Here is a 16,072-nt window from a genome sequence, read left to right on the forward strand (position 1 = left end):
AATATGTATTTAAGAAGGTAAATATTTAGTTTGTAATCAAAGTATTTAGTTCAAAAGTTAAATATTTCGTTTGGATGATAAATATTAACTTAAAGTTAAATATTTAGTTAAGAAGGTAAGAATTTCATTTGTAAACAAAATATTTCATAATTATTAATAATTTTTCAGAACAAATTTTCCGAAATGTACAGTAGAATTAAATACAAATAATCATAAGTTAGTGTTTGTGGAGACTTTAATATAGATATTCTAAATGCACAAAATCATACACAAAAAATGTATTAATTATGTGTTTTGTGAAAGATTCCGTCCAACAATTACACAACCTAACAGGATAGCTATAAATACTGCAACTCGTATTAACAACATATTAACAAATAGTTTTGGGCATTGATGTTATAACTATGGTATGGGGCCACTCAACTTGTAACCTTAAATAGTTAAAGGTTCAACATGAAAATATTGTATTTGGTACAATATTGTTATATTGATACTATTTCTTATTTATGCTTGATATTATTGAACTTTAAATAATAATATCCTTAATAATTGTCATCCGGTCTCTGATCACCTTGTTAAGGAGGTCCTCATAATCTCAATAAATTGTGTCAACAGGAGAGTGACATCCAAGACAGAGAGACGCAAGAGCAGGAAAATGAAATGCAAGACAGAGGGATGCAAGAGCAGGAAAATGAGACGCAAGACAGAGAGACGCAAGAGCAGGAAAGTGAGATGCAAGACAGAGATATCCAAGAGCAGGAAAATGAGATGCAAGACAGAGATATCCAAGAGCAGGAAAATGAGACGCAAGACAGAGAGACGCAAGAGCAGGAAAATGAGACGCAAGACAGAGAGACGCAAGAGCAGGAAAATGAGATGCAAGACAGAGGGATGCAAGAGCAGGAAAGTGAAATGCAAGACAGAGATATCCAAGAGCAGGAGAGAGACTTGGAAGAGGAGGAGAGTGAGAGCCAAGGCATAGATTACTTTGCTCGCCCTGAACCCGCCATGTTACAAGCTTTCTTAGATTACCACCCACAGCAGAACACCAGCAATGCAGTTGTGATGAGGGTATTCAGCCGTAAAGATGGCTCCAGCAGGAAGTGGCTTACTTATTGCAAAGAACGACATTTATTGTTCTGCTTTGTGTGTCTGGCATTTGCAAGGCGGACTGACACCAGCACATTTATAACAGGCATGAGTGACTGGCGACATGTGCATGTGCGTACAGAGGAGCATGAAAAGAGCACTACACACAAGACCTGTGCTGAAGCTTTTTTCTTAAGGTGCTCAAAAGGCAACATCAACAGCTTGTTTGCTGGCAGTCAGTTGTCAGCTCACAGAGCACAAGAAAAAAAAAGACGACAAGTTTTGGAGCGTACAGTGGATGTGGTCAAAGTACTAGGGAAGAGGGGACTTAGCTATAGGCATGTGGAGAATGAGGCTGCATACACTTTGAGCGATAACACTGTTGATCATGGTAACTTTCTGGAACTGATTGTGCTATTAGGCAAATATGATGCATGCCTTAGAGAACATCTGAATGACTGCATTGAAAAAAGCAAGAAGTCGCATCAGTCCAGTGGATCAAAAGGTAAAGGATCTCTCATCACCTTACTTTCCAAAACAACTGTCAACTCTGTCATTGATGCACTTGGCCATCTCATTCAAGAGAGTATCACTAGTGATGTGAAGAAAGCTGGGATGTTTTCTATTCAGCTAGACACAACCCAAGACATCACAGGGTATGATCAGTGTTCAGTAATCATTAGATATGTTACTGAGGCTGTGCAGGAGCGGCTTGTCTCCATTGTGAGGTGCGAAGCATTCACAGGGCAGTACTTTGTAAACTTGCTTTGTGGAGTTCTAGAGCATCTGAAACTGGACCATGCCATGTGCATTGGGAATGCAACAGACGGGGCTTCAAATATGCAGGGCCAGTATAAAGGCTTTTCAGCACTTATGGCTGCCCAGTCTCCAACTCATGTGCATGTGTGGTGCTATGCCCACATACTGAATCTTGTGCTTGCTGACACAACACAGTGTCATTGAAAGTGGATCCCTCTTTAATTTACTGAATGACATAGCTGTATTCATCAAGGAGTCCTATCACAGGGTTAATCTATGGGAGAAACAAACCCAAGAAAAGGCAAGACACAGACGCCTCAGTCCAATATGTGAAACACGGTGGTGGGCCAAACATGATGCCCTACAAAAAATCTTTGGACACTTTGGAAAACCAGAGGATGGCCTCTTCCTTGATGTAGTCCTCACACTGGAAGCTATTGAAAAGAGGGAAAAAGAAAAGCCAGCTGTTCGTGCCAAAGCCCGAGGCTTTAAAGAGTCTCTCTTGAAACATGAAACTGTGTTAACAGCACAGATATTTCTTAGAGTGTTTGAGCAAACAACTCCTTTGTCAAAGTACCTCCAGTCAAAGGGTATGGATATTCTCTCCGCCCATCATATGGTGACTGTCACACAAGATAGCCTCAAAAGTATCGCCAGGGACTTCCCAACTGTGAAGGAAGCTGCAGACAGATTTGTAAAACAGACAAATCAGAAACTCGAGGAGAAGGAGGAACACACAGACATGGAAGTGGAGGCTGCACTACCTGAAAAGAGAGTCAAGAAGAGAAAAAGCATGGCCGGTGAGATGTCTGAAGATGAGTCGCAAATTAATGCTGAGAAAACATATGAGGTGAAAGTGCACAACATCATCCTAGACACAGTTATTGAGGCAATCCACAGACGTTTTGACATACATGGCCCCCTTCTTGTGGATCTGGCATGGTTGGACCCCAGAAAGTTTAGCCAAATCAGAACAGGTTCTCTTCCTAGAACTGCACTTCAGAACCTCAGCACACATCTCCTCAAATTTGACAGCAGTGCTACGGTAAATAACCTTCAGTCAGAACTGATATGTTTTGCTGGACAGTGGGAAAGGCTGAAGACATCACTTGTAGATGACTACAGGACCAGAACAGCAAAAGACAGATCTGAAGAATTGGAAGAAGACAGTGACATTGTGACCAAAAGCTGTAAATCTTGCAAAGATTGCCCACTGTGCTGCTATCAAATTCTCAGGCGCTTCAACCTGCTGTCAGACGCTTATCATCTCCTTGGGCTGGCATACAAGTACCTGCTGACCCTCTCCCTCACTCAGGTTGCCTGTGAAAGAACATTCTCCACACTCAAGTTCATCAAAAGCAGACTACGAAGCAGCCTGTCTGCAAACAGGCTGGAGATGTTTATGCTGATGGCCACTGAGAAGGATATTCTTATGTCGATGGACTCTGACATGGTCATTGACAAGGTAGCTGAGAAGAGTGATCTGCTGAGAAAGCTTCTTTTGTAACCTGGTAAGGGAGAAACAAAATTATCAAAACATTCCAAACTAATGCTTTGGTTTGATTCAAGTTTCAAGAATCAGTTCAAATCAATTCTGATTACCTGGAGTTAAAATCCATTATTGCAATCCCAATCAATTCAATCTGTTCAAATTGAATCATTTTAATCATCAGTCCTAAAAAAATATTTTGTTTGAGCAGTTACCTTAATGATATGACTGTAATTCAATGATGCAACACCTCATAACAACACTTAATAAAAAACTTCATTAACCCTTTCAGAACTGCCATTAACCAACTACATGGAGTTTTAATTCCAATTTTGCTGTAAAAACAGCTACACTATATTAAACAATTGAACCAATTTTGGACGTGTGTACCAATTCGACTCTTAGAATTAATTTAGAATTGATTTATTTATTTATTTTTTCCCAATACTGCAATGTTCCTAATTTATCAGTTAAAATTAAGTTCTGCTTTATAGTTGTTGTGTAAATTACAGTCAGAAGAATAGGTGTAGTGTCTAAGAGTATCTTCACTTCAAACAAGTCATGTGGTCAGAAAATACAACCTAATACAGCACATAGAATAAATATGAGACTGGGGTTTTAGGCATTTATAAACATGTTTTCTTAAGCCTTAATCTGTTATTCTTTTGTATGCATGGAGAGGGTTAATTTTAAGTAAGTACTAAATAGACTATGATGCCATTTCTCTGTAGAAAACATACACTACTGTCATTGTCTGGAAATGTTAAATGCAATTTTTTCTAACCCTTTGCTGTGTGTCCTTTCACTTCTTAAAGGTTTCCATGTTTTTAAATGTTCAGTGTTGCTGCTGTGGACGTTTTATAGATACAGTGAGTATTTTGGTGATACAAATCAATTTGTCCTTAATAGTTTTTATTTTTTATGTTATCTATCTTTCTTTTCTCTTTTTCAGGCTCTATGAATACAATATGTTCTGTAGACCATGCAACTTTTGAAGCTGTAAGTACTACTGCATATGATTGATCTATTTTTTGTGAAACACATACCAGTACTGTGGTCATATGAGTAGGTCCAACAGATGCCATTCTTTTACACCCTTATCTGTCCTTTCCCGTGTATTTGTAAAAATATTTCCTAGTTGGTGTCGTAATAAAACAGTTTATGAAAATTTCCATAAATGTCTTTTTTATATTAATATTCATTATTGATTAATAGTTCTCTCTGTTTTAATGTCAGGTTTCTACCAAGTGTTAGAGATTGTTTGGGGTGTTACCTTAATCAAGTGGTCTTTTTTCCTTTTTACTAAGTACTTTTTAGAATACCAGGATAGGAAGGATGGTGTGGGTTTACGTTTATTAGATTGATACATAAATATTACCAACAAGAAAGTGTACGTTGGTGTGTGTCAGAACAGCGTAAGGCTTAATGTCTTTTCCAAAAAAAACCAGGTGATGGGCCGGTCTCCAGTCAAAATGCCCAGGCTGAATTTTTGTCCCAGTCCAGCCCTGAGCGGTTCTACTCCGAGTCCCTCCCGAATGTCCGAGCTCCTCACCCTATCTCTAAGGCTGAGCCCGGCCACCCTACGGAGGAAACTCATTTCAGCCGCTTGTATCCGCAATCTCGTTCTTTCGGTCATTACCCAAAGCTCATGACCATAGGTGAGGGTTGGGACAAAGATCAACTGGTAAATCGAGAGCCTGGCTTTCTGGCTCAGCTCCCTCTTCACCATGACAGATAGGCTCTGCATCCGCATCACTGCAGATGCTGAACCAATCCGCCTGTCGATCTCCCAATCCCTCCTACCCTCACTCATGAACAAGACCCTGAGATACTCAAACTCCTCCACTTGAGGTAGGTAGAGTGTAGCATGAGTCAGAAAATGCCTGTGTATGCTCTCAGTTATTGTATCCATAATTTGGTTATGGACCTCAACTTCATAGGCTCTGTATGGATCTGTGAGAGTTTCATCACTTGTCATTTCTCCAGCCATCATCTTCCTTTTCTGTAGAAGTTCTGCCTCCAGTTCAAGCTCACAGTCCTCTTCCACCATCAGTTGTGTATTTGCCCACTGGACAACGGTATCAGCAGCTTGCGTAACTGACATAAAATCTCTTGCCATGTCCTTCATGGTATCTTGAGTTGCCATTACCATCCTGGGTGCAGTTAAGATATCTAGTCCACTTGACTGGAGGTATTTTGACAGCGGTGTTGTGACCTCAAATATCCGCAGGAAGAGCTGAGCAGTTAACACTGTCTCATACCTCATCAAAGCCTCTAAGAATCCTCTAGCTTTGACACGCACTGCAGTTTTTAAAGTGGCCTGAGCTTTAAAGACACTGAGTGTCATGAGGACATCGATGTATAAAGCGTGGTCTGGTTTTCCAAATGAGACAAATATCTTTATCAAGGCTACATCTTTGGCCCCCCACTTTGTCTCTCCAATAGTAGAGAGGCGTCTGTGTCGAGTATCCTGGCTTCTTTGTTCCCACACATTATTTCTTTGATAGGATTCACGAATGAAAACAGCAATGTCATTAATGAGGGAGAAGAGGGAGCCACTGGATAAGGCCATCTCAGTTGTGTCAGCCAGAACTAGGTTCAGAACATGTGCATAGCACCAAACATGCACCTGGTTTGGGGCTTTGGATGACGGGAGTGATAGGTAATTTGATTTCATCCCATATTACCTTAAAGGATGACACACCCTTTGATAGAGAGAGTAAATTGATTATTTGTAATGTCCATGTGTGTGGCTCAACCAGGCCCCATGTCCATGTGTGTGGCTCAACCAGCCCCCACTCTGCTCAAGCCTCAAAGCTTTCTCCGCACCTGCTCTGTATACCTGCATTCTTCAATTATCTGGTAGATAATATTTAACCTCCATAACCCTGGAACCTGAAATAAACACACATGACAACAAGGAAGACATTTTACACTGAATTAGCCAAATGAGGGGGAGATCACCGAAATGACACATAACTCTCCAGAGCTAGCTGCCAGGCGACTCCCCCCATCCTCAGAGTCTTCAGTGACTACGTTTACATGCAGCCAATATCCGGGTTATGATCGGGTTAAGGTCGGTTTTCGGGTTTCTGAGTTGATCGGGATAACCCGTTTACAAGAAAGAGGCAACCCTAATTTGCATAACCCGTTTTCAATGCGGACTTTGGGGTAGCGTCAGGACGTATGGATGGCGTCAAGACGCAATATGCGTCATTTCCAGGTCATCTTGTTCCGGTGTCCGAGAAAACAACAACATGTTTCCCAGTTCGGAAGAGATAGCGAGCGCGTTTGTTTGCGCTTTAGTGCTGCTATTGACCCACCAGCAGCTCTTACAACGACTGTGCGTACTGGCCGTCATTCGAAGGAGAGTATGTGAGGAAGAAATTGCAAATATAGAGAGAGCTGCGCTAAACATATCCAACATGTCGAGGGTACCCGTTACCACCAGAGCCCCGCGGACACTTTGGATGAAGGTGCGCAGCCAGGACTGGTGGGAGCGGGTTGTAATGATGGAGTTCACGGACACGGATTGGCGTGAGAATTTTCGTATGTCACGTCAATCTTTTGCTAAACTTTGTGGTATGATGGAAAGAGTGATGGAGCCCAGCGCAGTAACCATCCGCACACCAGTGCCTACAGGAATGCGCGTTGCAATGGTGCTGTATAAACTAGCAAGCTGTGCCGAGTATCGTTTGATAGCAAACCAATTTGGAGTGCACAAGAGCACCGTGAAGAAGATGGTGTACCTATTCTGCCACGGAATGGTCGACTCTGTCATCAAAACACTGATCCGGGTACCCACTTTGGAGGAGGCATGTGGCATTGCACAAAGATTTGAACGTGCCCACTCCATTCCTCAAATCATAGGTAAAATATTTCCTGCTCTTATGTCTTGTTAATGTCAATAGTTTTCTGAGTAGGCTAAATGTGAACTATACTATGTATGTAGGCTACACTGCTGTGTGCATACTTTTACTTTTTTAATTGTTTTTTACTTTTTATCATAGGTTGTGTGGATGGGAGCCACATCCCTTGCTTGCCTCCAAGTGATGGCTACAGAGACTTCATAAACAGGAAGGGATGGCCATCCTATGTCCTCCAGGGAGTCTGTGATGACAAATACTGGTAGGTGTTTTGCCATTCCCAGCTTTTTTATCCATGATTATGATTTGTATATAATGTTGACAGACACACATCACTAAGCTATATTAGAACCACTCACAAACATCAATTGAGAGGTTCTCTGTTCCACAAAACATCAACAGCTTACATGTACAAATAATTCTGTCATTACTGATCTGAAATAATTTTCCTAATTTTTGCCACTAATCACACCGCTCCCACTACATCTTGATTCACTGTGAAACATTTTCCTTAGTTTTTGGAGTGTGAGCTGCAAAATGCCTGGTTCAGCACATGACGCCAATGCACTCCGCCAGTCAAATCTGTTCAACAATGCACAATCCTTCCCAAAGGTGGGTAATGCATTAAAACTTTAGGTATTTAAATGCAAGTTGCATACCTGCCACATATCTAAGATGTATTATGACATAATTTAGGAAGAATAATATTTCTATCTGTCCCACTTTAGAGAGCAGTGCAGATCGAGGGGCAGGATGTGGATTTCTTCCTGCTGGGAGATCCTGCGTACCCGCTGTTGCCCTGGCTAATGAAGGGCTATCTGCAGTCCCCAAGACTGACACCACAAGAGGAAAGCTTTAACGTCTATTTGAGTTCTGCTAGAACAACTATAGAGATAGCATTTGGTCGACTGAAATCTCGTTTCCGTGTTCTGTTGAAGCGCAGTGACTTCCATTTCACTTTCACACCATACGTGGTAGCAACCTGTTGTGCTCTACACAACTTTTGTGAGATGGAGAAGGAGCATGTTAATCCCAGATGGGCAGAGGAGGCCACATCAGTAGAAAGGCTGTTTCCACAGCCTGTGTCACAGGTAAATAGGGCTGATAACAGTGCAGCCTCAGCTATCAGACGGGCCTTAACAGATTACCTTGCTGCACGTGTCCCACTCCGTAAGCGCTTAGTATGAGCATGAGTGTGCAGGACGAACGGGTCTGATAGGAAACAAACAACGTTAAACTGTAAGCTCGATATTTGTCAAACAGCTGTATTTTCTAAGTTTTATAAGATGTTTATCTGCCTTCTCCTTTGTTGCTGTGCACTTCTGAAAAAGAACAGTTATATGCAATGCTCAAATAAAATGTCAACAAATACAAGTTTTCTAGTAAGTTTAATAAAACATTGGTTCTTTAATAAAGCACATAACAAAATAACATTCTGGTTTTGCTTTTTACATGTGAGGTAAAACAGAGGTTCAAGTAAGGCGCTATGGCGCACCTATCCTTCCATAATGGAGAATAAATACATCAACTACTATGGCAGAACAAGGCTCGAGATGTAAAAATATTGCACATATGTGGAACAAAGAGTTTTTGAAAATGTTTGTTACATAATAAAAAAAGAAGGTGTACAAAAGCTGCAAAAAAGGTGCAAAGTTTAAAATTCTCACAAAAATAATTTTCTACAACAAACTTCATAGGAAATGCACAAAAACAACTGTCAAATAGATGAATGGATTATAAGGTGGGACACTACAGTTGGCAGAATGGTGTAGAATCTTGGTCCTCGCTGTGATCATGTTCAGGCTGATTGTTATGAGAATAGGGAAATCGATGTGGAGGAGCAGGTGGTTGCCTGTTATCAAAATGGTTGTTGTATGGCTGAAACATAGGCTGTGAATGAGAATTACTAAACATGGGTTGAGGAGTTGGCCGCTGGAATAATGCACCTAACCCTGTGAGGAGTTGTGTAACAACCAAACCCATTGAACGGGTCGATTCAGAAAACATTTGAGACATGAATGCCTCATCACTGGCTTGTCTCAACTGCCGTTGCTGCTCAAACCATTGGTTCTGCGTGTGCTGCATTGTCACCAAGAACTGTTGATGCTGAGTCAGTGAAGCAGCTCCACGGTGCCTGAACCTGCGACTTGACCAACCTAGAGCAGACATGACAGGCCTTAGAAAGTGTTGGGTAAGTTCGATCTTAGTGTTCGACTATTATCAATTTTTGCATTCTTATGAAACTTGTGGATTCTAAAAGATGTTTCTTTACCTGTAGGTGACGTGTCAGAATGTCACCTGCGCCTGCATCATAAACATCTCCCTACAATTCTGAGTTTATTAAGAATGCAAAAGTGACAATAGTCCTTAGTTTGGGTCCACGGTTATATTACATAATATCTCATAATCACTGCAATCAAATTATCCACTAAAGAAAGGTACTATTTTCAGACATTACACAAGGAGGAGGAGTGACCTGGGGTTACAATACGCTATAACCAGTTATGCCTTCAGTAACAGTATTTCGAAAGCTCACCAGGAGTAGCTGCAGTGGTATTTGATGGCGGTGTAGACTGGCTAGGCACAGTCATTGAAGGTCCACCTTCTCCAATATTTGCATCTGGCCAGAAATAAAAACAAGCAAAATGTTACAGCTTGATGTTAAAAACGATGTTACTGATAGGTTAAACACAGATGGGTCAACGCATGTATCTACCTCCGAGAGCGAAGCCCTTTGTTGGCATACGTATTGGATTGAGCAAGTCATGTGACTTACCTGTGTTTTCATCATCATCATCCTCTCCTTCAAGATGTGAGCCACTTCCACTTGTTGTATCGCTTGCTGTAGGTGTGGCTGCGTCTGTCTGGTCAAGCGTTCCATAACTGTCTGTAAAATAGCATTAATACAATTCGTATGAAATAATAATAAAAAAAAGATGTCTTTTTACACATCGTGAAACCACAAAACAGCAACAAACAGACTTTACATTTATGTGACGTTTACTATAATTATTAATCTGGGGCAGTGCATGTTAGGCAGCATTTGTGTTACAAATTAGTTACATTCCTATTTATTATAACAATGGTGCTAACAATGTGGGACTAAGTTACATAGCTACTGTGCTTGGAGAAGGCGCGCAAACCTACCTTGCTGGTCGGTTGACTGCTCCTGTACGTCCTCAAATCCAATATCTACCCCACTTTCTTCAGCTGTACTGATGGGTCTATTGCCCAAAATGTCGTCCATTAAATCAAACTGTGGAAAAGAAGATGGATTGGACCCGCTAGTACTGTTTTGTTTCTTCGCCTTGTAGTAGGCCTTTTTCAGCGTCTTCCAGCAGTACTTCACTTGGTCTGGTGTCCTTACAAACCCCGCTTCGCGTAACTTTTCGGTTACCTTCTTGTAGATTTCGCTGCCTCTGTACTTTCGGCCGTCTATATGAAAGACATAACATTCATACTTTTCACCAGACCGATGAACACAGAGGTTTCCTCGTCACTCCAAAAGTGTGGTGCTGTGCCGCGACTCGCCATGTTGCTCCCAATTGTTTACTTCCGGTATTCTGGCGCATACAAGATGTGTCGCTACTCAAAAGACCAAGATTCCTTGCGAACAGAGCAAGCGCAGAACACACGCTCGGATGGGGATATCCCGATATGCGTTTACACGACCAAACATTCGGGTTAGAAAAGGGTTACCCCAGGTGCAGTAACCGGGTTTTTAAAAACCCGGTTATGAGCAAATCCGGGTTTTTGACGGTGTTTACATGGCCGTGCCGAACCGGGTTATTGCGAATATCCGGGTTTTAAAAGGGTTACTGGCAGCATGTAAACGCACTGAGTGGTTTTATTCAAGCAAAGGGTGGGGGGAGAAGGCGGGGCCTTCTCAAGTTACAGAGGTACAGAGTTTTCTCAATTAACATCCTTGCTCAACCTTTTTATGAACAGCCAACACAGAGATTCATGATGTGTAATGGGCATCTTTTAGGTCTCAAAAAGGTACATTTATAAAAATACCCAACATTCCCTCCTGATGTGACTTTTTGAGCAATAAAAGATTAAACCGATAAAACAACATTAACATGAAATTAGGACACACCTAACCTGGAATTTCAAATGACCAATTAATCAATCGGATTTTAGTTCAACATTAAACCAGACATTAAACCCAATTTTATCCTGTATTTCTAGCTTTATTAATTTATCCCCCCTGAATGCTACCTTTGAGCAATGATTATCCTGTCAACAAAACCCAGAGCAAGAGTTAAAACCTGCAATTAGGAATGAATAAACTAGACAACAAAAACCTACATAATAATCTTGAGTTCCTAGCTTTATTGAGGTAACCCATAGCATTTGTCATCAAACACTTGTGGATCTTCTGCTCCACATCCGTCGTTACCTCCTGTGCTGCAATCGATCGCTTGTAGGACTGAACAGGTGTCACAGGTTTTGAGTTTTCTGTGGCTGGCTGACCTACAGTTCTGGTTCCCTCCTGAAGTTAGTGTTTGACCTCTGCACCTCATCTCCAGTTCAGGCGCGATATCTCGGTCACACTGTGCTCTCAGCTTTGCGTCGTCCCGCTGACGTGTCGACGCAGGTCACTTCCTGAGAGAGCTGACTGGCCCACAGCGGGTTTCGTGGTTTTACATCAGCTCACAGGTTGGTACCGGTTTCAGCTAACTGATCCACTTGGTTTGTGGTTTAACATTAGCTCAGCTGGTGACGGTGGTTTGTGTCACTTCCGTCTTGGACTGCAAGTCAGCAGTTCAGCCATGTCTCTCGTGCTTCCTCCATCTTGGATTGTAGGTCTCCACCTCCTTCTGAACACACCTTCCTGGTTGTTGAGGGTCAATGGGGCACAAAGCGTCTTGTATCCGATCCGTGTCCTTTGATGTTTTCTGCAGGAACCAATGCAGCCAGCCACTGATCTTAATCACCTGTTAATCGAGTTGCCACCATCACATCACAGCAGGACACAAATCAAGGAGTCTCCCAGCCTGTCTTTGCCTAGGGAACAATTTGCATTTAGGAAATCAGTGTACCCAAAAGTTGTGCTGCCTAATTGTCTAAATTAATAAACATTGATGTCTGGTTTAGCATGAAACTAGTCAGATATGGTCTGTCCTAAATTATCACGAACGAAATAAAAAACATACAAATTCTTTAAAACTAGCTTGTCTCAAAAGGAGTTAATCAGAGATTCTATCACACTAAGGCGGAGTTTACACACTCACGTCACAGAGGCTTCAAAGAGGTTTTTCACAAAAGGGTGCCACAAGAGACTTCCAGTCTAGCTTGATTTAGCTGCTTAGGAAACATTTGCATTCAGGCAAGAGGCATTCTAATTTAAATGAACCAGCCCGTCTCCAACTTGTAAGGTAATCAAAAGGGTTAAAACACCACTTTATCAGTTACACCACCCCCTCCTGTGGAGGTAGGCTTCTCACACATTTACAGGATCTAAGTTAATCAAAAGGAAGTTACTCAGATTTATTAAACCTTATAACCCAAACAGAAAATAAATGATGGTAATAGCTCAAATGTTGAAATAGTTACAAAACAGCCTTACTGTTGAGTAAAATAAAATACTACGATTAGCATTTATGGTCTGCAGGGGCTGAGTTGATGTTTACATTTCAAACAAGATTTGCATAGAAATAGCATACAGGAAAAATCTAGCACTGTGTTGATTCAATCATGTTATTAAATTAACACCAGTTACTTAATCTATCAATGGTCGACAAGACACATTTAACGGGAAGTTTTTAAGGTTCATAAAAGATCTAAACACCCTCCTGTAAAACCAGTCAACTGAGTAAAGTCTGCTTATGGCAGGAACACCAAGTTTAACATGATTTAGTCATATGATAAAATGCTGAGATACGAAAACTGTAAAGCATTCATGTACTGCATTGTGTAGACTTCTATCATAATCTAAACAATAATACAGAACATGGTAACACTAGCTTACATCTATCAGACTAGAAAATTTAAACAATAGGTCTCATAAAATCAGAATGTTCAAATTAAACCACGTACACCAGGCTGAAATATTTAGTTTGGGGCTGTTTAAACTATCTATATAGAACTGTCTAAAGTTTGCATTCCAGTAAAGGAACAGCCTACCACTTGTGAAATAGAGACCATCTTGAGTCAAAGTTGTATTTTTAATCTTAGTTCATGAGCAAAAGGTATCTTCGGATCCAGAGTAGCTGATGCACAGCTATTCTGTTTCCGCGTGGCGAAACCAGAGTCATGATTTACAATAATTTTCCCTTCAAATTCTGTAATTTGGGACGGATGTATTTATCCCTGCTTAACTGTATTTCCTTAACATTCTATCTACGTAAGTCATTTTGTTTACTAGTTTAGTAAGAGTTATCATGCAGATAAGAGCAATGACTTTTTCAGATAGTATTTAGCTAATCATCACACCTCCTTTCTGTCTGTCACACACTCACTCACTCACTCACTCACTTTTTTGCTCATTTCTAATTAGAATTTTGACCATAACGATCTTAGAAATTACATGTAAAATAAAGATTTCAGAACCAAACATTTCTGTCCCTACGTTCTATATCTAATCATCACTTCCTCAAACATTTCTTTACAACTTTCCTATTGCCTTCTCTCTCTTTTCTCCACCTGTCTCCTCTGCCTCCCTTTCTGCCCTTCTTTCCTCTCCGTCTCACCTGTCCAATATTTCCTTCTTCCATTCACCTTTCTTCTAACTTCTCACACTCTTTCCATATCTGATTGCAGCTTTACCAAATCCCCCGCCGCAATAAACTAACACTTCGCTGTCTCTTCACTTCTTACCCTTTTTTCCTTTGTTCCTATATCCCATAAACACACACACACACACACACACACACACACACACACACACACACAGACAGACAGACAGACAGACAGAACAGAACAGATCAGGACCGACACAGAACCCATCCGCAGGTTTCACACACAAGCCTCAGTAACACACATTATCATGCTTTCGGACCTTCCATCCATTCAGAAGTCTCGGCCGAGACACACACATTCAGGCTTCAGAACTTCGGCCCAAAACGTCTCTCACACACACACAGAAACGGACCTGCAGGCTTTCACTCACACACATTCAGAACTTTGACACAACCCCCCCAGATCAGACCAGATCCGGTTAGGCCCAAAAACCTTTACTCATACACAGACGGAGCAAAACTCTGTCAGAAATTAACATGGCAGTCCTCAGCGTCAACTTTCAACAATACACAACACAGAAACCGGCAAAATGGAACGCAGCCCATGACGCCAGAAAAATCACAACACACATAACATAGACCGGAAATTTAGACCGATTTGAGATCTTTAAGCCAAATAACGGTGATTAATTTTAGTGTACGCACCATAAAATATTTTAACAATTCCAGCAACAGTGAGCTTACATAGTGAGTCTGCACATTCAACTCTATTAAAACCCACAGTCCGTCGTGGGGGGTCCATGTTCGCTGACATGGACAAATTACAACCTCCCTCGCGTTTACTCTGTTCCCTCAGAAACAAACGGAGTCCAGGACAAAGTCCAGCGACTCTCAGCCCAGTCATCTGCCGGGGCCCAAAACGTCTTTCGTGCGTGAATGGCAAAAAATCACTACCAGCGTAAAATCACTGTCGTCCAGTTATTAGGAAAAAGGTGCAATTTAGTACTCACTCAGCGTGCTATTCAGCTGCCAGACTGCGAAGCGATCTCCCACCGGAACTCTGCTCTCCAGAGCTCACCAGAGCTGATCCACAGTCTCCCTTACCAGAAACAGACTCAAACCAATTTTAGCCAAACAATCTCACACGTCTTTTTCCGGTCATCAACTTTCTCATACACTCAAGAGGTTCACACACGCACACGGCCGCAACTGGCCCTCCTCAATCAACTTAAACCACACTGCCAGTGGTTAAAGAAACAGACACAAATTAATGAATTAGCTTAATGAATTAATGAATTAACTTACTCTCCGTGGTACTTTCGTCCTGAGTTCGGGAAGGCGAGAGCTTGAATGGGAATCTGCCTGCAAGGCTAAAAAGCCGGCCGGTGAAACAATTTTAGTTCCCCGGGCTTTGGTGAGGTAAGTGGCGCCTGTACGGCTCCCCGAAGCCAGCTTCCCATCGACGGCTCTGCCTTGCCCGCATTCTCCACCATTTGATAGGTAATTTGATTTCATCCCATATTACTTTAAAGGACGACACACCCTTTGATAGAGAGAGAGAGTAAATTGATTATTTGTAATGTCCATGTGTGTGGCTCAACCAGGCCCCATGTCCATGTGTGTGGCTCAACCAGCCCCCACTCTGCTCAAGCCTCAAAGCTTTCTCCTCACCTGCTCTGTATACCTGCATTCTTCAATTATCTGGTAGATAATATTTAACCTCCATAACCCTGGAACCTGAAATAAACACACATGACAACAAGGAAGACATTTTACACTGAATTAGCCAAATGAGGGGGAGATCACCGAAATGACACATAACTCTCTCCAGAGCTAGCTGCCAGGCGACTCCCCCCGTCCTCAGAGTCTTCAGTGGTTTTATTCAAGCAAAGGGTGGGGGGAGAAGGTGGGGCCTTCTCAAGTTACAGAGGTACAGAGTTTTCTCAATTAACATCCTTGCTCAACCTTTTTATGAATAGCCAACACAGAGATTCATGATGTGTAATGGGCATCTTTTAGGTCTCAAAAAGGTACATTTATAAAAATACCCAAAAGGGAGTGCAGAGAAGCCTCTGTACTGGCCTTGCATGTTTGACGCCCCATCTGTAGCATTACTGATACAGTTACTGATGTCAAGATTGAAATGTTGCATCACATCTATCAGCATCTGGACAAAATTTTGGCCT

At 41.7% G+C, this 16,072-nt stretch overlaps 1 protein-coding gene and 1 long non-coding RNA gene across 2 annotated transcripts; one reads left to right on the forward strand and one right to left on the reverse strand.

Annotated features, from left to right (window-relative positions):
• The first annotated feature begins 6,638 nt into the window (after positions 1 to 6,638).
• Positions 6,639 to 8,390, forward strand: LOC139069754 (uncharacterized). The gene is made up of 3 exons (XM_070550657.1): positions 6,639 to 7,465; positions 7,719 to 7,815; positions 7,932 to 8,390. The coding sequence occupies exons 2-3, from the start codon at positions 7,741 to 7,743 to the stop codon at positions 8,388 to 8,390; spliced, it is 534 nt and encodes a 177-aa protein (XP_070406758.1). The 5' UTR covers positions 6,639 to 7,465; positions 7,719 to 7,740.
• An 831-nt stretch (positions 8,391 to 9,221) lies between these two features.
• On the reverse strand, positions 9,222 to 12,989 carry LOC139069755 (uncharacterized). The gene is made up of 3 exons (XR_011520451.1): positions 9,980 to 12,989; positions 9,740 to 9,823; positions 9,222 to 9,359 (listed from the first exon to the last, which is right to left on the reverse strand). It is a non-coding gene; the product is annotated as an uncharacterized lncRNA (long non-coding RNA).
• Between the last annotated feature and the right edge of the window lie 3,083 nt (positions 12,990 to 16,072).

This window comes from Nothobranchius furzeri, chromosome 4 (assembly GCF_043380555.1).
Source record: "Nothobranchius furzeri strain GRZ-AD chromosome 4, NfurGRZ-RIMD1, whole genome shotgun sequence".
In the NCBI taxonomy this organism is placed as follows: domain Eukaryota; kingdom Metazoa; phylum Chordata; class Actinopteri; order Cyprinodontiformes; family Nothobranchiidae; genus Nothobranchius; species Nothobranchius furzeri.

What these genes read in the sequence shown, in the direction of transcription:
- LOC139069754 (XM_070550657.1), top strand. Translation starts at nt 7,741, where the DNA reads ATGCCTGGTTCAGCACATGACGCCAATGCACTCCGCCAGTCAAATCTG. An exon ending in ATGCACAATCCTTCCCAAAG is followed by an intron (nt 7,816 to 7,931) that starts GTGGGTAATGCA and finishes GTCCCACTTTAG; the next exon opens with AGAGCAGTGCAGATCGAGGG.